Below are 26,256 nucleotides of genomic sequence, written 5' to 3' on the forward strand. Positions count from 1 at the left end.
GAAACAAAATACAGTTTTGTAGAGATACCTCTCACTTGGTAGCAAAACATACGTTTTAATGCTAGTATAATTTCAGGCCAAAACCAAACCTGGGTAAATATAATGGAACACAAGTTCTTTTACTACTTCTATTAGTAAGTGTCAAGTTGTGGCATGTCTGTGAAGCACCGAGTTAAAACCATTGCAATGAATCATGAAATTAGTATGCCAAAGGGGAGAGAAGAATGCATATCTATCAAGTGAACCTGTTAAAATTGTTAAGCAAGTTTAAAGCAGTACAGATGCCTTGACCATCTGCTTAGAGACGTGTATAGACTGTCACTTCATGTTTTACCACTTAAAAAGTTTTTTCAGGAAGGGATTGGACCAAAAAACCCTCAAATCTTGCAATGGTTACAAATCCTAGTTGTATAACCTCCTGTACTCACTCAACTGATTTTACTTCATACTGTTTTTGTGTGTGTAGGGATTTTACATATAAGCTGTCTGTTGTAACAAGTTGGAACATACTGCAGTTTGGAGTGACCTACTGTAAATCTGGATTTATTGTAGAAATACTGACTTACTCTTCACTATAATGACTTTCCTAGGGTTTCATTCTCATGGTTTATTTTGCCAAACTCCCCTGGTGGAATTATGTCTTGCCATTATATGGCTGCTTATCCATGATTCTTCTTAGAAAGAGAGTGTGATATGTGAAATTATAGATGTATTGCTATCACTTTAAATGCCAGACCATCAGAGCTAGGGAGATGTATTAAAAACAAAGTTAACAAACCCAATGAAAGCAAATAACATTTTCTTAGGCTAAAGTATGTTTTAACTGAAACCTAAAGGAATTAAATCTTAAAAATGGTCACAGGAACCTGTATCCATCATTCTGGGTGACTTCAGGCGGACTACTGGATTACAGCAGTGTATTATTGCCTAGGCCGGCAAGGCCTAAGCCTAGGGCAGCAAATTTTCAGGGGCAGTAAACTTATAATAGCAGCATTTTTTTTGTAATCATGGCATCAGTGATGCTGCGATTCTACCAATCATAGTGCATATTGAAACCACCAATGATCGCGTGATGCCATTTAGTAAACATACTCGTGAGAATCCTAAATGTTAATATGACGACTGGAAGGAAGAAATTACGTGGTTCGCAGTTTTGGATCTATGTGCGGTCCTGCACTATAAGTAAAATCACGCTATAGACGCACATTCAAGCGAGGGTCTGCTGTACTTGTAATTTTATTTATAATAAAAACTTGTACATGTTCAATTTTAATGATATTTAGATTCATTTTAATTCAAATGAATTTGTAAAAAAACCAAAAACAACTTCATATGGGGGTGGGGGCAGCAATCCTTTCAGGGCCTAGGGATGGCAAAAATCATTAATCTGCCACTGCCTGATTATGGTCACTTTTCAAGATTTAAGGGCACCACTTTATTTTAAGGTGGGTGTCCTCCTGCACCGACACAGGCACCCATTGGTGCCTTGCACGGGCATGGAAATCTGCTCACACAAACTGTTGTAGGATTGTGGCCATAACCTTTTTCTTTGTAGCATCTCTCCCTGAGTACTGTACTGGGCTCTAGAGACTGTCTTTATTCCATTTTATTATTTTAGAAACTGGATGCACTTGAAATGATAGGGGGAAATTCTTTCTTCAGAGACAGCTAAAAAATCTTGCAGCTGTTTGATAGGACCAGGATCACTTCCCCGATGCAGAAAATTTCCTTGAGATGAATCTAAAGCATGATGCACTAAATGATCAAACTCCATAGAGGTTTATGATATGCTTATCACTGGAAGCTGCTGCTTTTGATACATGTTTATAGCAGAATTTCCTGGACTTCCATGATTTTTATTCCACTGAGTTTGCTGACACTTTCTGACTATACCTTTTTAAGAACTTATTTTCACAGGCACTGAGCACTTAATGGTCAGAGACCCAAAGGCTGCCCTAAGTTATGCAGGGGGCTGAATTGTCCTCTAGGCATCCCCAGCATCAGGTGAGTGGAAAGGTGGCTTGACCCCATCATGATCAGCTTGGCTTGGCCTGAAGATCTGGCTCCTGCTTGGATGCATACAAATTTACCTTATATATTTATTTGTTTTTAACACCATAATTTTGGAAAAGTTACTTAGCTAGAACCCACCTGTTAAACTAACAGACATGCCACATGCTGTCCAATATGAGATACAGAGCGATTTGTGTGAGGAAAAGAGAAGCTATTGATTATAAAGACTCTGAAATGTCTCTTGTCATCACTGAGCTATTCCACAAAGAGGTAGAGGAAAGCCTTCTGCTTAAATAGGGGAAAGCCCTTCTCATGCTTATTCCCAACCAAACTGAGATTTTCCTAGATGGATTTGGATTTTTTTATTTATCACCCCAATGGCATCAGTAAACATTCTTAAATACCGCATTCCCTCCATCCTACCTGGCTGCTTCTGGGGAAGGAGGGATGGGGGGCAAAATGGAGCTCTAGACTGACAGTCAATAGGAAGGCCCATTGTTATGTTACAGAAATATGAAGGTAAATGTCCCCAAGCTGACTTCTGTGGAAGGGTGAAATGCTTCTGAATGTAGAGCCAATGGGCATTCACTCTGAATGGTAGCATTTTATATCTGAGATGTTGCCGGCTCAAAGAGCCCAAGGCGGAGCAACAGTAGGGTTCGTTGCCCGGTGTGCGTCGCACTAATTATCACACCAGGGTGGAGAAGCAAAACCAGGTTTATTTAAGCCCAAATAGGTGCCAGGGAGAAAAGCATTCTCAAATCCTGCACCCCGATACAAGCAGTTTTCCTCTCTTTATACAGAACTTCAGCTACGCATTCCCATTACCCCCACACTCCTCCTCTCCCCCCACCTTTCATTCCCATGCAGCAAATACACTTTGCAATAGCAATCACATGAAGCAGTTAAGTCATACTTGGCAAAAAAACACCTTAGCTCGTTAGCAACTTTTCTGTGATCAGTTATCTGTACTTTCCCACTGTGGGGGCTACGTTCTCATGCATATAACTTTAATTACAGCACCTGCTTTCCGCCTATCTTATTTAATATTGGCTACATCTAGTATCAAGCAACCTTACCACTGCAGTAATTAGCACATAACACAAAAGGTTACAAAAGTTTAGTAAGGCTAACAAAAGCACTTTACATAAAGGTACTTTGGGTCACATAGGCCCAAAGTCACAACTTTGGTTTACTCAGGCCTAGTGGCACCAACAATCCCCCCCTTTGAGAATACTCAACAAACTTTTGGCGAGTGTTCTCCAACTTTAAAATCCACAAACAATGAAGCTTTACAGATATATGTACAACTGCTCTTTTGAGCTTAGTTACCCCCAACCCAGGAATGAATGCATGGACAAAAGAGTGGAATGTTCATTTAACAACTAAGGGATTGGGGCACTGACTATAAATCAGGTAGGTATACCAAGTGGTTTAATTTCCCAGATGTCTCGGTGAATAATTCAGTCCCATATGCATCCTCCCCATGGATCCAGCAGGATTCGGTATGTGGAAGCCACACCCACCCTAACCGGTCCATATGCTTGGAAGGAGCACTGTGAATGTCCACACTTCCATTCAGAAAGTGTCCAAGTATGTCTCCATGACCACAGATCAGATGGTACTCCTGATGTGTCTGTAAGGGCAGTGGGTCAAATCTGGTGCTCAAGATCACTCTGAATGGCCATCAGCTGGTCATTCAGGAAATCCTGAATTTCTAAACATACTAGATCCCACTGCAATACCTTCCCAGCCTCAGTGATATTCAATACCATCTCTGTCAGTAACTTCTGGGTTATAGAACTAAGGGTGGAAATGACATGTAACTCACCAACTTCAGCCTATACTTGGGTTAGCTGAACTTCAGAAATAAGGCTAGTGGCCCTTTCTGGTCGGCCCAATTTCTTATCATGTTTTTGGCCTTTAAGAATATTCCAAATGGCTGTTACACTGTTAGCCCCAGCCCACAGGGATCTGCCCAATTTCCTCTTTTTCCAGAGGAAATAACCCAGGCTCTTTGTTGTGCTAATCTAATGGCAGCCCCTTGTGAGCAATCTGGGTATGTAAAAGTGATCTGAAAACTGAATAAAGGCAATGTCATTTAAAATCCAATTAGGGAGGGCAATATATACTGAAGGATTTATCCAAAACACAGGGCGCAGCCTGTAGAATAAACCCCAAAATCCAATTAATACCACATTCCCAAACATGGGTCCCACAAGTTTCTTCCTGCCAGTGTGTAATTCTTTGTTTCTTCACCAGGGTCAGTTCTCAATGTCCTTTCTGGTCAGGAATTCCTGGACTTGGGCAATGTCAGTGGAGTGAGTGTTTCTTCTTCTTTCCCAAAACAATTGTGGTTTAGCATCCTACAGGGGAGAGGTTTCCAGCACATATCACCCTGTAACAGCTGTGCTTTTTCTAGAAAAGTCTAAAGGCACAGTTGGTCTGTCAGTGGACAAGGGAGCTTTTTCCCTGCTGTCCAGAAGCACAGTAGAACTAGAAGAAAGAATAGGCTAATCATCAATAGGAAAATTCTTCTGATGTGGAGGGGTCTTTTTGCAGTGAGAATCCTGGGTCCAAGCAGTCAGTCTTTGGCACTTCACAGCAGTGTTGGTAGACAGCAGGACTTGGAAAAGGCCTTTCCAGCGTGGAGCCAAGGCAGTCTTTTGTTGATGGATCTTTATGTAGACCCAGTCTTCTGGTTCCTAGGAGTGGTAGGGCTGCTAGGATCTTTGGGTTGTTTCTTCTTTACCTGTGAGGAAAAAAACCTAACACATTGCATTAGTGTCTTTGCAGATTTTACATCTGCTTGGGTATATTCAAGTCCCCCCCTTTTCTTGGTTGTTTGCTCACAGCTAAAACTTGGCTGTGTCCTTGAACGGAGTCAGTGTCTTATTTTGAAACTGAGTATGTTAACTATTTACTTTCTCAGTTAACTCATTTTTTTTTCCTTTTTGGCTTCTTTTTTTTTAACCTACAAAGGAAACTTTTACTTATACACCTTTTGTTAACAATAAACACATACACAGTACATTAGTCTTATTTAATGTATGCCACATATACCCTTTCACTAAAATAACCTTATTACAGAGCTTTAGAACAACAGGCCAGGACAAGCACACCCACTTTGATGAGTTCACTCAATACAACCTCTAGTCCAATAGCTTTCCACCATCCCTAGCCCTCTGGCTAGAAGTCTGAGGTAGCCAGAAGGATCCCATGTACAATATGGGGAGTGGGTTAACTTTCCATGTCCTTGCTTTCAAAAACTGTTAGTATGCAAATTTTAATAACCACTTTAAATTAAAAGATTTGGCTAATAAAGTTTCTTTCTCTTACTTAAGAAAATGTATTAGACTTTAGTATATCACATTTTTCTGATATATTCAAACACTTTGTATTTTAAATAAAACAAAACAAGTATCTGCATTTCAATTTAACACTGCCACTTGATTTTAAATTAGACCATCCCATAAAAAATATTAAACACAACATAGACAGAACATAGAACACAAAACATAATTGTTACTCTGTCAGTAAATGCATGATATGTTGAATGCTGTTCAGCTGGCATTAGTTTTCTCTTTGATTATCTGAAAGACAGAAACAAAAGTCTACCCCTTCTGGGCAGTCAATCATTACTTAAAATATACAAATACTCTTGTTAATTTAGGAGAATTACCCCATATTGTCTTGTATGTGTTTTATAGGCAGCCCGTTTTAGTGGCTCCTATCTTATTAGTTAGATAATTTGCATTAATACAGATGCTTGCTGGCTCACTTTTTACTTGTAACTCCTGCTTGTAAACACTGAAAGAAAACATCATCACTCACAGTGCTCTTAGAGCCTAATACAATTTTAATTACATAGCAGTGGATACATTCTTCAGCTAATTTAACAAAATTGTTCATAGCCAAATGATTGCAATCTAATAATTTCTTTGCCTGAATTTATTTACAAACATTTCAAAGACACCAAGAACTTTTTACTTTAGTACATTTACAAAATTCAACTGCTGTTCCCTCCAGCAACTATAGAGTTAACTTTTCACTGTGCCTTAAATCACTTGCTTGTCCTTTCAACAACCACTTACCAACTCAGATCACCATTCCAAATATTCTTCTGAGTATTTGAACCCACATGCGTATACTTACTTACTCTGTTTTTGTCTTTGTTTTTTTCACTACACCCTAAAAGTTTCCAACCTGTTCTCCAAGCTCTCTGTCTGTTGCCTGGCCGCCTGGGCCCGATCCTTTTTTTTTTTTTTTTCTGTACTTAACATAGTCTGTACTGATTTTTGACCTTGTACACAGAGCAGCTTTCTCCTTATCTCTGGGGTTAGCCGAGTTTCAAATTAACCCATTCCTAGACAAATTGCTCACACTGTGTCAGAGGCTTTTCTTTGTGATTAAAAGCTCCTCTGAGATATATGATCTTATTTAGATTGAAGATACCTTCTAATGGGCATTGTTTAGATAGATTTTCACACGTGTAAAGATTCCAATTCTCTAAATACCTGCAGGTTTCAGGACCATAATGTACGTACATGTAACATACTGGGGTACCCTTAGGGGGTGAGGTAAAAATGTTTAGACTGTCCCTCCCCCATTTTCCACTTACACACACACAGAGGGTGCCCTGTCCCCGCTAGCAGCACATAAACTATGGATCTTTCCTACAGGGCACTTACACAGGAGAGACACTCACACTGGTATACACACACACACACATACACCAAGACCATTATTTCCTATTACCACGATGCATTTTATCTTGCTGCACAGTCAATAAATTCAAATGGCATGAGCCCAGCAGAGACAGACATTCCCACGGACAGTTCTCCTCCCAGTGCAGCTCTGGGGCATATGATGAGGGATTTTTTACAAGAGCTCTACATACAAACAGCTTCAGAAGCTACCTGTTTGCTGACAAAACAGGAGTAATTGAAGGATCGTGTTGTAATTAAGTGATCCTTCCGGTGGCCACCTTTCCTGGCTCTCTAGCTGATACTGAGGCCAGTCTACTGTACAGAACCTTTTCAGTTTACTCTTAGCCAATGGATCTGATTCAAACAGTCTCCAATTCATCAGAATGCATTCTAAGGGTGTACACCATACCCTGCCTGTACTCTGTTCCTGCCCCATACCTATGGGAAAACACTGGGCGTCCCCAGGTCTTAACAGGCAAACAAAAGGTTAACAGCACTGGACTGTTCCTACCTTATTCACGAGACCGGTTCCCCACCGTCGCCCGCAGCTGCTTCTCCACTATCTGAGCGCGTTGCACCGTTGTGTCCTCCAAGGTCAGCCTGACGCGTCCCTGCCGAGGCCCCCGGTAAAGGCACCGGTGCGCGCTAGGCGTCGGCTGTGACCATCGTCCACCGGCCATTGGAGGAGTCCGGCAAGGCACAATTTGCCTCGAGCCCACCCAGGACGCCAAAACTGTTGCCGGCTCAAAGAGCCCAAGGCGGAGCAACAGTAGGGTTCATGTCTGCAAAAGGCCGTCTCACTAATTATCACACCAGGGTGGAGAAGCAAAACCAGGTTTATTTAAGCCCAAATAGGTGCCAGGGAGAAAAGCATTCTCAAATCCTGCACCCCGATACAAGCAGTTTTCCTCTCTTTATACAGAACTTCAGCTACGCATTCCCATTACCCCCACACTCCTCCTCTCCCCCCACCTTTCATTCCCATGCAGCAAATACACTTTGCAATAGCAATCACATGAAGCAGTTAAGTCATACTTGGCAAAAAAACACCTTAGCTCGTTAGCAACTTTTCTGTGATCAGTTATCTGTACTTTCCCACTGTGGGGGCTACGTTCTCATGCATATAACTTTAATTACAGCACCTGCTTTCCGCCTATCTTATTTAATATTGGCTACATCTAGTATCAAGCAACCTTACCACTGCAGTAATTAGCACATAACACAAAAGGTTACAAAAGTTTAGTAAGGCTAACAAAAGCACTTTACATAAAGGTACTTTGGGTCACATAGGCCCAAAGTCACAACTTTGGTTTACTCAGGCCTAGTGGCACCAACAGAGATTTGTGCATTACAAAATATACTGACAAGTACTGTGTGTACGAGTGCAAACTGTATGCCCAGAAGATTGCTTGTATTGTGTATGTATCTATATATTATAATGCCTTAAAGTCAGCAGATGACTCACTTCTGCTAGATTTTTGTTTTATTTTGCATCATAGACAGACATTGTGGAAATTACATCAGGTCCAGTACAGGCAAATATTAAAAACAAGCTTAAAAAAATACAACTGAAAGAATTCCCTGGGGTTGCTCTGGGACAGAAGTTCACTTTTGCCAGACGTCACATTAGCGTCCCATGGTCTGACTTTCACCCTGACTTTATGTAGCCATATATTTTGTTTTACACTAAACTATAAAATAACCAAACAGTTCTGCTTCAGGAACCAAAAGTGAATCAAATCATGAAGCCAACTCCCTGACTTTTTCTTTACATATTATTCTTCCTTTCTTTATACTGTTCTGCCAGCATTGTCATTTTGCAGTTGATTTTTGAATAGCTGTCTTCCTTCTGGTGAAATATGCCCATCTAAGGTCTGAACTACACTAGGAAATTATGCTGGTATATCTGTACCACTGTGGGGTGTGAAAATTCCACTCTCCTTAGTGACACAGTTAAAATGACCTAAACCCTGGGGTAGAAAGTGCTAGGTCAGGCCTGCACAACTCATAAAGCGGCTGAACCACCCCCCCGCCGGCCCTGCCAAAACACACCCCCACACCTCCACGCTGTCCAGCCCCCGGAAACACATCTCCTGCCCCAGCACTGCCTGGCCCCACAGAAACACCCCCCCCACCCCCAAATATAAAGCCTCGCCGCATGGCCTGCCCGGCTCGTCATCCCCCCATGAAATAAGGGGAGGGGAAAAGGGGGGCAGTTTGAAGGGATTTTTTGGAGCTATGAACTAGGGGGACATGAAAGGGGGGCAGTGCGACACGATTGGATGTAACTGTCCAACACACAAACACCGGGAGCCCGGGGGGCATGGAAGTGGGGAGTGTGATAGGAGCCGGGGAAGATCCCTGGACCAGGGAAGGGGGCAGCAGTTGGGGCGGGGCAGGGCAGATGCCACACACACACACACCCCTCCCCCCCGGGGATATCCTGGATGTCCACAGACAGTTCAACCCTCCCACCCCCAATCACTATGGAGGCCGGGCGCCCCTCCCCTCACTCAGCACTTACTGGCTCTGCCTCATGCCCAGCGCTTCCCGCCTTAGCAGGCCCTGGAAGTGATGCACCCTCTGTACGCCATGCAGGGGGAGCGGGAGATACGTGCGGTTCTGGCCGTTAGGGCGGTTGGAGCGCAGCGTATGCACACGGGGTTGAGAGGCAGGGGGCAAACCCAGCAGCCCCACCCCATCGCTTGCCCGCGGGCTGCACAGTGAGCCCACGTGGGCCGCATGTTGTCCAGGCCTATGCTAGTAGACAGCTGTGCTAGGTTGACAGGAGAATTCTCCTTTTGCCTCTGGTGGGAGGTGGAATACCTACATTGGTGGGAGAACCTATCTAGGTAGCATCTTCACTGGTACACAAGAGGGAGAGGAAACTAGACAATTCCATATTGCAGGCCCACTTCTCAAATGGATGCCTTAATTCACTAGGACAGTGAATGGGCACTTGCTCGTGTAACACAAGCATTTATTTGCTCTGAGTGTCCCAGTTACTAGATCTGAATGTCCTATTTAGACCTCCATGTTTAAAAACTGGGATCCATGATTTATGTTCCAAAAAGCAGCTAGTGTTTGCTTCTGACACGCTATACATACTGCATGGCCAATATAGACTAGCAAAAACTCTTGGTGGAGTCCACTGATATTTGTGCCTCAAATCTGAGCAATAAATTCAATCTATCAAAGGCTGGGCACGATAAAAGTATCTACGTAATGAACAAGGGTCTCTTGCTCCACAGCTTTCTTGATCAACTATTAGCAGTTAAAAAAGTAGCCATTTGCTCCTCCTCCTAGCTGGAAAGGACAAATAAATCACCATATTTCACTTGCTACTTAAAATATTATAGAGTTAGATCAGGAAATGGGGAAAAATGCCAAGGATTAATGGACAGTCACCATTCACCCACCTCCTGTGAAATAAACATGTTATTTTCCTGTCTAGTGAATGTTCATTTGGATGATCATTTATGCTCTTGGTCTGTTTTGTACACTTAGCATGTGGTGTAACTGTTTCCTGAAGCCCAGCAGAACTGCATATTCACCTTGATTATTTTCATACTTCCAGTTCAGAAATCCTGGTGCCAGTTTGAACTAAAGTGAGCTAGAGTGAAAAATGGGTCTTGCAGCAATGACAAAGAATTGCAGTTGTTTTTCTTAATATTTATCATTCCAAGACAGTATTATTCTACAGCTGCTCTCTCAATGTGTTGGCTGCAGATCTTCTACCAAAACTTTCCATATCCAGCCCCTTTTCCTGGCTTCCTGTTGAAGATTTTAAAGAAACAGTACACTTCCCCACAGACCCAATTTTCTATGGGTATATCTACATTGCAATGTAAGCCCAGGGTTAGTGTTACTTGAGTCAGCAGACCCTGGGTTAGAGAACCCAGAGCTTGAGCATCTACACTGATTATTAAACCTATGTGAAGAATTTTCATTCCCACACTTGAACCTGGGTCTCGGGCACCCCCAGACAGCATGCAGACCCAAGTCTCTATTGCCTGCATAAAATGTGGCTGCTCTAGCTCTCTGAGCCTGGTGCACTGCCCCCCATTCACATTACAGTTAGTTTGAACAGCCTGCCAACACATCCTTCTCAGCTGCTCATGGGGCCTGATTGCACAGGCCACTGAGCAATGTAGTCCAGAAACAGCATGGAAAACTCCATCACAGGGTACTGGAGAGGGGACTCAGGTTGTGGTGTGGGTGATACAGCAGGAGCCAGTACTTTTGCAGCCATTAGTGACAGCAGCTGCTCAAACAGTTTCCTGCTGAGCTCTGTTCTCTTCCCTTTGTCACTGTTCCTGTTTCAGGAACTGTGAAGCAATTTCCCGCTCCATGCTGCAACCCTCTCCTCAAGCTATGCAGCCAGCCTGAGCCTTTCTTCTTGCCTTTCTTCTAGTGGTAAGTCCCTCTGCCTTTGGTCCTAGACCTGCTCGTTGGCCCTATCTAAAACTTCAACCATAAGTTCATCACGGAAAAAGCTTCCTCTTGGACTGGGCTGTGAAGCTATGTTGGCGCAGCCTTCTGCTTCAGTGTGGCAAGCTGTGCAGGTACTGTGCAGCCCATAGGTGCCAACTTCCTCAGCGCCCCAGGCCCTGCCCTCGCTCCTCCCCATCTCCCCTCCTGCACACTGCTGAACAGCTGATCACAGCCGGCAGGAGGCACTGGGAGGGAGGAGGAGGAGCTGATCAGGGCCTGCCAGTGGGTGGAACATACTGGGGAGGAAGGGTGAGGCACTGACCCACGTGGCTGCCAGTAGGTGCTGAGCACCCACTATTTTTTTCCCCGTGGGTGCTCCAGTCGGTACCTATGCTGCAGCCTGTTGAGGTCCAGGGGTCTGGACTAGGACAAGACACAAAGTTATTGTCTCAAATAGCACAATGCAGGAGCCCAAAAAATCCTTGTGGCATTTCAAGGACTAAAATGTTACTTTTTCCAAACTGAACTTGCTATATTGTGAGACAGATGCTTCAGACCACAGAACCTCCCTGGATACAGCCTGGTTAATGGTAGTGAAAAGTGTAGACAATGGTAAGTTCAAAAATTCAAAGCTGCTTCTTCCCCACCCCCCCGCCAAAAGCGGAACTACCTGGGGAGGTGGGCAGTTAGTGGCTGTGCTACAAAAGCTGTTTCTATCACTTCAGGCCTTCCACATTTTGGAGGACATAATGGTACTTGAGGTGCTTAACTGGCAAAGAGAGATTTTTACAAGCAGCTGACGGGAAACCTGCAGCATTCAAATATATAGTGACTGAGCAGGTAGTGCGGTAGCCGCAGAAAATACACCCGTCCCCAAAATGTAACTACCTATCTGGAATTCCTGCTTCAGAAAAAGTTTGTATCTAGCTGCACATGGGATTAGGTCAGTATTCATGGCGGAATCAATGGGATGCTGTGTTAGCTTCCACGTGGCTTAGCTCAGGATGACTGCATGCAGTCAACACCCAGAACTCCATTGCCAGCCTCCTTAACCCCACCCCCTGGCACATTTCAAATGCTAGTTGAATTTGGCACAAATGTCTGTCACCCCGGAGTACATTTAACTAAAATGGACTAGATTTGTAAATGGAACGGACTTCCAGCCTCTCCATCCTTCAGTGCACTGTTTCCATGTGGAGTGTTATACCCCTGAGTGGTTACAGAGCAGCATGCCGACAGGCATAGCACTGGAAAGTTGTTGTTTTTAAGAAACAGGAATACTGTAGCAAAAATCTGAGCCTTTCCGGTAAAACTTCACTTTCAAGGCGTTTTTACTTTTTGTATTTCCCAGTTGCCATTTTGAATGTTTTGTTGTGGAAGTGCCGAGCCATTGGCGTGTATCTGCCATTAGTGGATGCATACTGCTAGCCAGGGCTTCTCATAACTTCTGCAGTGGTTCAGGGTGACTAGCTAACAAGTCTGCAAAATCAGGATGGGGGGTAATTGGCGCCTATATAAGACAACCCTGGATATCAGGACTGTCCCTATAAAATTGAGACATCTGGTCACCCTAACTGGTTTGTAGAATGGAAATCCCTTCCATTTCTATATTAAAAACGATTAAAATGGAACCAGCAACTTACCAGGCAGTGGGGTGGCTTCTGTTGGTTCCACCGTGGGCAACTCCTTGGGGGCAGTGGGGCACCTCAGTAAGCTCCTCTGAGTATGGCCACAGGATGTGCTGCTGCTGCTGCTCCTGTGGCAAAGCCTCCTCTGGGCAGGGCCGGCTCTAGGTTTTTGCGGCCCCAAGCAAAAACATTCTCCCCCCCCTTTCTTTTTGGCTTTTACACGTTTGCACTTTGCAATTTTTTTTGTTTTGTTTTTTGACTGTTTAAAATTTAAAAAAATGAAAACAGAGAATTTGACCAGCAAAGTTATGCAGACCATAACCATAGACATATCCAAGGGGGGGAGTGGGAGGGGGCTGAAGAGGGGAGGGGGTGCAGATAAGGGAGGAAACAGGAATGTAGGAGGGGGTGAAGGGGATGGGGGCGCTGAAGGGAGGATGGGGCAATGCAGGGAAATGAGGGAAAATTTATGGGGCAGATGGGAACAGGGCTGCAATAAAGGGGGGAGACTGAGAGCAAGAGCAGACTGGCTGGGGAAGGGAGAGAAACAGAGTAGGAACTGAGGAGAATGAGAGGGAGAGATACAAGGGCAGCTCCCCCATGGGGCAGGAGGGGGTGAGGGGCTGCCCCACCCAGCAGCCAGAGCGGAATACTTTAAACCACAAATATCCTCCCTCGCACACACTGCTCCCAATTTATTATTTTCAGACACACTCATGATTTGGGGGTCTGTCTCCTGAGTGCTTGGGGCTGCACAGCACGGGCTGGCTCCCCCCGTCCCGCACACAACGGGGGCTGGCGGGAGATTTCCCAGGCCCAGGGCAGGGAATCGCAACCAGCTCTGCTGGGGGCAGCCTGGGGCCAAACCCTCCCTCTGCAGCCAGGGTGTGACAGGGCCGGGGTGGAGGGGCAGGTCTCTCTTACCTTCCCTCCAAGTGGGGCACCCCGGGGCAGGGGCCCTGGGTAGGCTGGGGGCTCTGCCCTGGGAGAGGCTCCTGGGGAGCAGCGGGAAGGGCCCTGCTGGAGATTCCCCTCTCCTGGCTGCAGCCAGGGCTCCGGGCTACCAGCACCAGCCGCCAGGGCTCAGGGATCTCTCCAGGAGCCTGGGAGCCAGAGTCACCACAGCGGCTGAGTCACTTCCTGCAGCCAGGACTAAGCCCAGCTCCTCACAGGTCCTTGCTTTGCTGGTGCCTAGAGTGGGTCCTGCCTCTGGGACTGGTTTCAGCAACAGTGTCACTTCATTGTCCTCACTCTGAGCCTACTGTTGGTTCCCCCCAGTCCCCAGGCTACATTCTGGGACCAGCAGGGCATCATCCCAGCTAACCTGGTAATCATGCATCACTGTTGGCTCTGAGCTCAGCTTGATATAACAGGCACAAAGCCAGCACATTACCTGAGGTTCAGTCATGGTCTCCAGTGTTTCTGTACTCAGTCTTGAGCCGCTTAATGTGCTCCTCACCTTGGGCACCAGTATAGTAAATTTGCAGCACTGCCAGCTAGTTAGGTTCTTCTTCCTGTCTGTTGCCCTGTATGGAGCAGGAGGGGATGAGAGTGTAGTGAAGGCACCCATCAGGCATGCCTTCTACCTGTATACTAAGACCCCTGTGGCTGATGGAGAAGCAATGCTAATAGACTCTGATGGAGTCCACCTTGCACAGGTGAACAAAAGGTTAACAGAAGTCTGAGAGCTCAATTAGCTCACCTTGCTGCACCTGGAGGGTGTCAGGTTTGATTTTTTTATTAGGCCCAGCTGTGGAGGAGCTGGGTGTTTGTAAAAGAAGAAAATGAAAGCTGTAGAAGAGGTAGGGAGTGCCCTCTCTTTCTGGGAAAGGCTCAGTGGAGAAGGTCACAGTTTGGAACTAATTCCTGCGCTAGGTCTGAGAAAGTCTGGGGCAGGGAACAGAGAGGAGGCAGTCCTGAGGGATTGGAATTCTAGCAGAGAAATAGAGAGCTGGTAGGACCTAAGGAGAAACCAGAAAAGCAGCCATGATAAGTGCAGGCTGTAGGGGAACAGTATGAGGGGCTCAGAGATAGGAAGTGGCCCAGGAAAACAGCAGCACACCTGAAGGAGCAGACCTAGCTGTTCAATAAGTGGCTGGAAACCAGAGTGGAGGGTTGGACTAAGTTCCCCTGCAAGCCCTGAGAAAAGGGCATTGAAGCCCAACAGAGGAAGCAGAAGGATCTTCTGTGTTGATATGCCTTTGGACTTTAGCTGTATTTTTGTTAGTGGTGGAACTAAACTATGACCTGACTGGTGGACAAAGTCACAAAAAGAGGCAGACTGCTGTGGGACCAGAGTGACCTATGGCAGAGTGTACTCCACAGGAGAAAACTGCTATGCTGTGCCCAACTACAAAAGGGTGCTCTGGTGAGTTGACTTTTCCCACAGACTCCAAAGGAGTCTTGCCCAATTCTCAATTGTAGCATGTTAAGCCCTGAAGTTAGAGCCTATAAAGAAGGGAATGGTGGAAGAACTTGTTCCACAGGCAGAAACCCAAAATGCAATACTCTACAAGGGGTTGGATGTTTGTGACTATCCAGACTTATCCTAATTACTTATAATAATATTGGAAAGGATACTAAACTCATGCCTCAGGGCTTAAATCAGTCTCTTGCTATTCAAGATCCACATGAAACCTAATGTAGGAGGCTAATTATTCCATATCTGCTTATTGTGGGGTTCTCGCTTTTTAAAAAAAAAGGTAGTATCTGCTTTTGGCCACTGTCAGGTGACTGAACAAGATAGACCTCCAGTCTGATCCAATAAGTTAAGTCTTAAGTTCCAATGTTCAAACTGAGGGCTTAGCTACACTTGCAGGTGTGCAGCGCTGGGAGTTACAGCTGTCTTCGTACAGCTGTGTAGGGAAAGTGCTGGAGTGTGGCCACACTGACAGCTACCAGCGCTGCAGTGTGGCTGCATTTGCAGTGGTGTTGGGAGTGGTGCATTATGGGCAGCTATCCCAGCATTCAAGTGGCTGCAATGTGCTTTTCAAAAGAGTGGGGTGGGGTGGAGTGTGACAGAGAGCATGGGGGAGAGAGAGAGAGGACAGTGTCAGCTCCCTGCCTTGCAAATTCTGACCACTTCCCCAACCCCTCATTCACTCTTAAATGCAAATAGCCTGCAGACCAGATAAGCAGCTGCTCCGACGGACTCCCTTTTCCCCCCTCACCGTGCTGTTTCTCTCCTCAAGCAAACACTAGCTGTAGACATTCATCTCCCTGCCTGCCTCATTCACAGCAAACAGTAGCTGTGTTTGTTTTTTAGATAAGCAGCTCCGGGAGCCCAGCCCCGAGTTCACAACAAAACAAAGAGAGGCATCGTAACAAAACAAAGAGTTCTTTAGTTAAAAGCATTATGGGAAAATTCTGGAGGTCAGTTTTAAGATTAATCACTGTTTACACTGGCACTCCAGCGCTGCAGCACCAGTGCTGCAGTTGTTATTCCCCAGGCAGATGTGGAGTACAGCCAGCACTGTAGCCAGGGAGATACAGCGCTGTATGTGCCTTGCAAGTGTGGACAGTGAGTGAGTTGCAGCGCTGTAAAGCCACCACCAGTGCTGCAACTCTCCAGTGTAGCCAAGCCCTGATTCTACTAACATTAACTCTTCCTTGATGTACAGAGAGGATTGGCATGATGGCAACTCTTGTTTGAGTCTAAACTTGTGTGTGTGTGTGTGTGTGTCTCAACTTCCACTAAAGATTTTGTAGGCTGGTTTAATTCTCCTTTAAAAAAATTATTGCAAAGCACCTTTAAAACACCTTGGTACTGAAACCTGTGTTGGTAATAAGAATTGCATTTTTACTCTGATCTTACATGTCTTATTGTGTCAGCGATGCAGATTGTGTTCTGTTTCTATAGCTATTAACTGAAATCCTTCAGAGTTCTATTCTGGGACCAACTTTGTTCTGTTCCTGGATGGTTCTTTAATTTTTTCAGTAGAATGTGGATTTTCATTTCTATGCCAGTGCTGTAAGACGCATTTTAAGCTGCTTGTCAGAAACCCGAGGGATTTATCTCCATTGTCATGCTGATTATCTAACATTGATGACTGGGTATGTGATAATTATCTCTCTTAGTAGTTAGAAAACTAAACTGCTTTTGTCAGGCTCTTGCTATTTCTAAATCTTTTTCTTCTTTCTGTTGACGTTTGTGGGCAATAATGTTTTGCTGTCCTACCTTGTTAGGTATCTTGTTGTCTTACGAGAACCTATTCTGATTCTCTTCTCCCCCACCTCCAATAGCCCAGGTAGTAAAGAGAACATAATTCCATCACATTTCAGCCATATATTTTTGATGAAATTATGTGCATTTGTACCTTACTTTGGGGATTATTTGTATTTAATAGTTTCCAGATCAGCTTGTCTGTAGAGTAGGCTTCAAATGGTCTGGAACTCTTCTCTAATGATCTTCTCTATACCAGGTTGAACCTTCAGCACACAATACTCTGTCTTAAAACAATTGCACAGCCTTCCAGAGAAGCAGCATATTGGGTTTTTGTGTGTGTGTTGGGGAGGAAGGGGAGGTTAGTTTTTTTGCATTCTAGAATTTACTCTTGTCATGGAGTTGACTATCTAGTCAGTTTCTTTTACTCTTATTGATCCTAACCCTCTTTGTGCTTTTGTGGTATGGTGTCCTCTGTTGTTCTACAACCAGTACAAATGGAACAGAAGACTTTGGGATGGATGAATTGATTGAACTTCTGAGTGAAACCACTGCCTCAGTTTCCCTCTAGCAGGCTGGGTAAATTAAGCCCCAAATTCCACCTTTTCTAGAGCAGCCAAAGTCCAAAATAAACAAAGTGATCATCTGAAATCTCCACCCAATGTCTTTCCCTGGGCACAGCTCTCCTTTGAGAATCTGTCAAGCTTCTCCTACTGAAGTATAATGGCCCCTCAGCCACAGAAGAATTCATACCCTTTGAGTCCAAACCCCCAAACAATACAGCAGGTTTTTGATCCATCCTCAAACTCTCTGCTTAACTTCCCCTCTTCCCATCACTCTCCCACAAGAGGGATCCTGTGTTCTGCTAGAGTCTCTTAACCTCCCTTCTTGTGGGTTTGCTTTTCTCTGGCTTCCTAGCAAAGCTGTTACCCCTTTTTTTCAGAGTACTTTATCCACTTTTCAGCCGTCCCTCTTTGAGGGCTAATTCATCCTCTGCTTGGGTGGGACTGGGGTACTACTTTGCTGATGTAGGCCAAATTACTACCCGCTTGCATTGGCCCGCTCAGCTATACTAGCAAATATGTGGGTGGGGCAGAGAAGCAGAGCTTGGGATCCCCTGTATTCTACCTCTCCTTACCCATCTGCCAAAGAAGAGAGCCGGAGGGTGTCCACTTACAGCGTGTCTACATGAACACTTGATTCACACCCTGGCTTGCTGTGAACTTACCCCTCACCAGCTGTCCATGTGGCTCTTGCCAACACACACTAATGGTTTTGTATTGTAGTTTGATCTAGTTCCATTTCAAAGTGGGTTAGAGCAAGCTCAATGTAAACTGTCAATGTGTGTCAACAGGAGCCACACGGACAGTGAGTTTGGAATGTGGCCTTGGCTTGCCACAAACGAAATGTTTGTGTACACCTGCCCCCTACCCTTGTGCTTCTGGCCCCATTCTAGATAGCTCAGACATAGGAATAAAAGGAAGGGCTTACTTGCCTTAAATTCAGGCACATAGTCTAAGACAGTCTAAATCTAACAAAGTTGAATGGGATCATATCAAGTTGAAATGTATGACTACACCTATTAGTGTTGATATATGGACTGATAACTTCCAAGATTATTTCTCCCCCCCCCCCAATTGTAAAAACATTTGTGTACAAAAAAAATATAGTGGCCCTTTACAGGACATCACTGTTATAAAGAGCACAGACTAATTCACAAAACAATTGCAAAACTTAAAAATGACTGCAGCCGCACAATAGAAAGCTATCTTCACATTAATAGCTAACAGAACTAGGAGTTCACAGCCAGGTATTCAAGGTCATGCCATGTGTTTCTGAAACGGTTATTTCCCTTATCGATACAAAAGATCGATGCTGCAAGACTATCCTGTGCTTCCAAAAAAAAGGTCCCACTACTAGAATTGCTGCATCAGGAAATGACATCAGAGAAGAGCTATACTCTGTATTTGTTAGCTGGCAGATGTTCTGTTAATTGCCCACCCATTAAATATATCTTTAAAATGTGTTTTAGCAGTGTTTACAGATTTTCATAAACCAAGACTGCAGTTCTATTTTTACCCCTATCTTTTGCTGAATCTAATTCTCTCAGCCGACTTTGAACATTTGTGCTGAGATAATAGGATGTTATTGCAAGACTTCGAGAATAGTGTAGGTTAATTACACAATGCCTTGAAATCTTCAGGCAGATAACACTGGGACCAATCCAGCTCTCAGTTGTGTGCATCAATGGCATTGACATGGATGGTGATATCAGTGGGGCTACATTGGAGTATGAGGGAGAAATCTGGCTAATCTGAGTCTTAATTTGTTACTAACTATAGAAGGGTTTAGTGTCTTGTGGACATGCACCTAACATCTATAACTATGGATGATATGTAGGGGTCACAAATAAAAAGGTCTGATTCAGCAAATTGTTTAATTCTTAGCACACAAATGTTTTGAAGTGACTTAAATGAGACTGCTTGGTTGCTTAAAGTTAAGCACATGCGTAAGTGTACGTGTTCGTTCGTTCGTTCTTTCCCTGAATCGTGGCTTAAAGGCAAATCCAGCATAGGTAGCTGAGATATTTAGATCATGTCTCTCAAATATTTTTTAAGTCTGGATTTTATGCTGTGACTTAAACTGACCATAATTGCCTTGATATGATGGTATACATCTATCTGTAAATTTACAGAGTTATCTAGATGAATTAGACTGTTTTCTATACCTTATTAATTATTTGAAAATGACACTCTGCACCTCTCCCTACCCCCAAGAGGTGTAATTGATTTTGATATAAGCCTTTCCCTCCATAGCCTTATGTGCCAAATTAATTTTAAGAGAAATAAGTTTTGATATTAGCACTGTCACTCAGAGGGTCTGACCCAAAACCTGTCAACATCAGTGAGAGCCTTTCCATGGATTTCCGTAAGCTTTGGATCAGGCCCAGAGATCCTGGCATTCAGACAGTTTTGACTTTTTAAGCACTGTTACTTCATGTGTAGCAAATGAATGCACTGGGCCAAATTCAGACCTGGTGTAAGTAGATGCCATTATTTTCAGTTACATTGCACTAAAGCTGAATGTAGCCAAATGTCTGCTTTTTTTCCCCCAAAGTGTGAAGTTGTAAATGACACTTTTAAAAACTAGCTGTGTGCATGTGAGTTTACTTTTTAACCACTTAGGGTTTAAAACTTCCTTTTATATGCCAAGTTTTAACTAGGAGCACACTTTTTAATGACTGAGCTCTGATGCTGTGAAACTTTTTGTAAGTAAAACATAGTGATCTACTGTAGAGCTAGAAAGACTTAAGGCTGTGACTTTGAGCTACTGACCGGTTTTAGGAATTTTCTTAAATCGGAAGCTTTTTTATTTTGAATAAAATGAATTTTTATTCTCTGTGCATAACAAATTTTAATGCAGATCTTTCTGTTGGATCTCGGAGCTCAGTCAGACAATGGCTCTGTGAAATAATGAGAGCTAGAGGAGCATTCTGGATTTACTAGTTAATTGCTGGATATTTGGGATCTCAGCTTTTTTTTCTTCCAATTGATCAAGAGGAAGACCCAGGAAAACAGGTAAAGGAAGGACATGGAGTGCCTCTAATGGAGTAGGCCATGGGTAAGTTTGGCTTGATATGCTTCACAGTGCTCTAATACAGGTCTTTTATATAATACATAAAATGTCAATAAATAGAATATGCAATATGTTCTATTTACTATCATGGATGTGCAGCAACTGACTTCCAAAGATCTTATTCTGTACCATGTACATAGACAGTCAGCACTTAAGTTCTATGGTGATGGGTGTTTTACAAAAATGCAAGATAAGTTGAGTTTTTAATTTAGTCCCTATTCATCCAAGTAGCCCCACTTACAGTATTACAAAGAGGCTACTTGCATGGAGAGATGCTCTGATATTATCACTCATGAATGCAGTATAAATGCTTGCATATGGTGGTCATGGTTTTCAGAATTGGGCCTTCAGGGCCACACCAACTATCTCCAGGATGGAAGAAACTATGTAATAGTTAAGGGAGAGGCAAAAGAAAATGCTGTTCTTACAGAAGAGTAGCATGAATCAGGGACAGATAAAGACTGTAATGTAACTGAAGGTTTTAGTGCATTTCCAGCCATTTGTTTTCTTTCTCTTATACTTCCCTGAGTAAACAAATCTATTAGTGACAGTAGACTTGATCACAAGCCTCACTTATGGCACATTAATTAATATTTGAAATATATTTGAGCAACCGGAAAAGCTGTTTTGTTGTAGCTCTAACAAATAACACTGCATCTTATTTTATGGTAATAAAATGTTGCTGAATGTTTTATTTATGTCCTTGATATGATTCTGAATACACAAAAGCAAACCCCAAACTTGAGGGAGTTAGATACAGCAAAAAGGGATATTTATTATTCAGACTTTCTCATGTGTTAATATATTGCTGCATCCATCAGACTATTTCATTATATCACAGTAGATAGTTGAGTCTGAAAATCAGAAGCTTATTGTGCCTATGACGCACTTTTCAGTGGGTCTTGCCATCTGTACCTCCCAAGGAGTTCTGTACTTTTTAAAGGTCAAAACTGCCATGAGCCATTGATATACAGCAGTTTCCTTGGCATCGGTAGAAGAGATACAAATCATGCATTTCCAAATTTAGGTACAGTGTTAGCGGACTCCCCTTGGCATCTGAGTCTTTCCTATGAGTCATTCCTGTTCTGTTAATCTTCGGTCAACTGAGAAACAAGCATGCACGCTAATGAAAAATGGAGTACAAGCTTGTATTACGTTCCCTATTAGATTCAGAAGTCAAATTTAGTGGAAGGAGTTGACTTTCAGAATGGGTGACTCCATCATTTTAGTTCACTCATTAGGGGAGTGGGCGTAGTGTAAAACACCCTTTGATTGTCACTTTTATGTTTCTCTTCCATATGGAGGATGAGATGTTTCAGCCTAACTGTAACTTTACACCAGTGATTAAATCTTTTGCTGCTCATTGAGCAGGACATGATTTTAATAACAGGGTGGCTGAAACGTAAAGAGGGAACAGAAACTATGAATAGTACAAACAAGAATGTTTCAAATGTTGTATACCTGGATCTCTTTCGAGAGACAAGTTGATTTAATTGCACTTACAGGGCCGTGTCCTGCTCACCATACTCGGCATGAGCAGCCCCACTGAAATCCACGGAACTTCTCACGTGAACAAGAGAAACAGAATTTGCCCCAAAGGCGGTGTTTTTAATAGAGGTCCCTTGAACCACAGTTCCCACTTTACTCATGTATTGTATATCTGAGTGTTCAATGGAAGGGCAGTCTGTTCTAATCTGCTACCTGCCTACATAGGACTATCCACTATCAGAATAATGGGCACTCTGAGTATTTCTATAGCGCAAAAGAAAGACACGCAGTAGCAAGGCTCAGAGTAACTGACTTGGGTTCACGCAGAGGGACTGAAAATAGCAGTGTAGATGTTTGGGTTTAGGCTGGAGCCTGGGCTTTGAAACCTTGCAAGAGGGAAGAGATTCAGAGCCTGGGTTGCAGCCTGAGTTGAAATGTCTACATGGCTATTTTTAGCCCTACAGCTCAGAGCTCAGGAGCAGCAGACGGGTGACTTTGTTGCCTTGGGTCTTTATTTTCTGTGTACACGTACCCTAGGGGACTTTCAAAAGAGCTGTGTGCAGGCTTCCATTACAGTCAGTAGGAAATTATTTCAATGGGAATGGGGTTAGACTGATGCTGAGAGCTTTTGAAAATCCCAGCCTGCCTTTTTACCATGGCTGACTATAACATTTAACACCGTCCCTATGCTTCATAAATACACAGGGCCGGGTTTTGCCTTCAGATAGTTGAACTTCTTTATCCAAGTGAAAATTGAATCCCTCCGGCTCAGTTCTGCTCTTGAATAGCTAGTAAGGTATGCATCACTGAATCTTCTGCAATCATAACTGTAGTCATCCATGCATTATTGCCCCAACACAGCGTCTCCTTACACCACCTATATACAACAAAAGATTGATAATACCATGGTTGCTTTAGAAAACTCTGATTATTAAAATGGAGAAGGCACCTATTCTACATATTTTCATACATACCTTTAATGCAACAAACTAAAAGTAGAAATCCCAAAACAAATATGAGGATAGAGCTTTGTGAAATCTTCATAGCTCTAGGGGGCATAGGCTTAACGGAAGGGAATATTTATGAGAGGGATTCATATTGCATTGTTTTAGGGTGGATTGGAGTTTGTCTATCAACTGATATTATATTTAAGCCAAAATTGTATGACTTATTTGAATTATAGTAGTGTGGGAGCACCACTTAGTGTTAAGGTTGAGTCATAACTGTTGACAGACCTTTCAAAGTCATCTCTGATAGACATACTTAGTTGGATTAAAAAAAACAAAAAACTGTGTTCCTTTATACAGTGTGGGGTAGGTTTAATAACCCAAATTTCAAGTCAGTCATTGAGCACCAGGTTAAAAAACAGCCTTTTAAAAAAAGATTTCTAGGTTGGTTGCTGGCTTTGCTCAGAGCTAAAGATCAAACTATTGATGAAATATGGGTCAACAGTGTCTCAATCTGAGTTTTATGTAGGCTAGTACCTGACACTCACAAGGTAATGTATGGACCCTAAATTGAGATGGATATTTAAGAAAATGTACATTGTTACTCACTTTGTCAGATGCAAATGTATTCACCCATGAAAGCTTATACTCCAATATGTCTGTTAGTCCTGTGGCATCTTATAGACTCTGTCGATTGTTACACTGTACACATGCCAATACCAAAGAACAGGTAGAGTTTCCATTCCTACTGTTTTGTATATGCTCTAAAATCCAAGTGGTTAACTGGATTGCTTTGAACTTCAGTATGCCTCATGATTATGCTGGGTAGTGTTAATTACCCACATTTTGGGTCATTTGACAAAGGGGGTTCCCAGGTTAGAGCCTCCCCCCAAAATGGTTTGCTTCTGCTGCCTTGCACTGTTAAATGGGGAGGTACTAATGCCTGAATGATGGTGTAGTCGTGTTGATGCCAGGATGGGCGAGACAAAGTGGGTGAGAATCCTTTTTATGGGGCCAACTTCTGTTGGTGAATGAGACAAGCTTTTGAGATACCCAAAACTCTTCTTCAGGTCTGGGGCTACAGGCTGGAGCTACTCAAAAGCTTGTCTCTTTGCCCAACAGAAGTTGGTCTGTGCCAGGGCAGCTGTCCCTCACTGGCTGGCAAAGGGTTAAGAGCAGCCCTTGGAGTGGCTGCGCAGAACCCAGCCAAAGAAAAGAAAGCAGCGACGGACAGTGAGACACCACAAGAGGATGGTGCTCTGCTGATGGACAGAGCTAATTCCTGCAGCAACCAGCAGGAGGCACCACAGGGGTGAGCACAAACTGTTCCATGATCCAATAAAAGATATTACCTCACTCACTTTGTCTCTGGATGAATCTCAGATGTGTTATTAAAGGGTGACTTCACAGCAATCAAAGCTCAGTTAATCACAAGCCCCCACATAAGAAAGACAAAAGGAGTTTTGAACTGAATGACTGGAGCCTGCTACAATTTGAGTCCTAAGTGCCCATTCTAGTTTTAGGGGAAAGTAATGAGAGTAGGGGGAAAAAGATGCATATGAATACTTCCTTGGGCATATTAGGGGGGCTGAGGAATAGGGATGGGGAAGGCTGCTGTGAGGGACGGGGGATTATGTGGGGGGGAGGTGGATATGGAGAGGAGGGGAGTGATCTTGGGGGGCCTAAGGTGAGGGAGGCATGGAATTGCCTAGCTCTGGCAGTGCACCCTACTGTCCCTGCATCACCAAAATCATGGGGGGGAGGAGGGGGAAATTAGATATGTGAATGCTTCCTGGGAAGAGTGTCTATGGGGCAGAAAAGTAGGAGAAGGGTGGGGGAGTTGAGGCTGCAGAGATGGGAGGGGGATAAGAGCAGATGATGGTGGGAGAGGTTGAGGGTTAGGGGATGTGGAGAGGTGGTACACTCGAAAGGTAGGGTTGCCAGGTGTCCAGTTTTTGACTGGAATGTCCCGTCAAAAAGGGAACCAGGCATTGTCCGGTCAGCACAGCCACCTAGATGCTAAAAGTTCAGTTGGCCACAGTATCTGGCCACTGGGACATGGAAAGAGCAGCAGCAGCTGTGGCTGGAGTCAGAGGAGCAACAGCTTAACTTCTGACATGGGCGCCAACTTATATGGGCTCCTGGGGCTTTAGCCCCAGGAATATTCACAGAGAGGGGCTCTGCTCCAGCAATATTTGGAGCTAGGTTTCTCCCCTGCTCTGTGCTGCCGGCAGCCCAGAGCCCTTTAAATCCCAGCCGCGGCCGGGAATCAGAGGGCTCTGGGCTGCCCGCTGCGGCGGGGAGCTCAGAGCCTTTTAAATCCCAGGGCCGGGATTTAAAAGGATCTGGGCTCCCCGGCATAGCAGGAAGCCCAGAGCCCTCTGATTCCCAGCCGCGGCTGGGATTTAAAAGGCTCTGGGCTCCCCGTGGTTGCAGGCAGCCCAGAGCCCTCTGATTCCCGGCCGCGGCTGGGATTTAAAGGGCTCTGGGATCCCCACGGCTGCCAGCAGCCCAGAGCCCTTTGAATCCCAACCCCTGGCCGCTGATTGCCCCCTCCCCAGACCCCTGCCCCAACTGCCCCCCAGGACCCCCACCCCTTATCTAAGCACCACTGGTCCTTGTTCCCCGATTACCCCCTCCCGAGACCCCTGCCCCTAACTGCCCCTTGGGGACAAGGAGAAGGGAGGCTTAGATAGGGGCTGAGGTCCCAACTGCCCCCTCCTGAGACCCCACCCAACTTCCCCCCCAGGACCGCACCCCCTACCTGTCCCCTGATAAACCTCCTAGACTCCCATGCCTATCCAACTGCTGCCTGTCCCCTGACTGCCCCTTCGAACCTCTGCCCCATCCAACCCCTGCTCCTTGTCCCTTGACTGCCCCCCCCGGTACTCCCTACCTCTTCCCCAAACCGCTTACTGTGCCACTCAGACCAGCGTATCTGGCTCCGAGCAGCTCCAGACAGTTGCTGCCAAGCTCCCCCATGGAGCCCACAGCCCTCTCCCACCCGCAGCACCTGCCAGATTTGAACACCTCAAAATTCAGGAGTGCTCAAGCTCGGTTTGGGCAGCTTTTACTTCATTTCTCCCAAATCAGTTTCCCCTGCAAGGTGCCAACTGAAGGTGTTGGAGAACAGAGAGATCGGGTGGCCTCCTAATGCCTGGAAAAGAGACAAAGGCCAGAGGAGGGAGTGTCAGTGCCTGTGCGGACTTCTGGGAAGTGCACGGTGTGGAAGGGGATGC

General features: G+C 44.5%; 1 protein-coding gene across 1 annotated transcript in view; it reads left to right on the top strand.

Moving 5' to 3' along the window:
* Positions 1-14,572: 14,572 nt before the first annotated feature.
* GALNT18 (polypeptide N-acetylgalactosaminyltransferase 18) overlaps positions 14,573-26,256 on the top strand; it is a 496,636-nt gene continuing 484,952 nt past the window's right edge. Inside the window, exon 1 of the mRNA XM_039538363.1 lies at positions 14,573-15,152. Within this exon, the coding sequence (XP_039394297.1) occupies positions 15,089-15,152 (64 nt within the window). The 5' untranslated portion in view covers positions 14,573-15,088. The remainder of the gene's footprint in view (positions 15,153-26,256) is intronic.

Source organism: Mauremys reevesii, linkage group 4, assembly GCF_016161935.1.
Source record: "Mauremys reevesii isolate NIE-2019 linkage group 4, ASM1616193v1, whole genome shotgun sequence".
In the NCBI taxonomy this organism is placed as follows: Eukaryota; Metazoa; Chordata; order Testudines; family Geoemydidae; genus Mauremys; species Mauremys reevesii.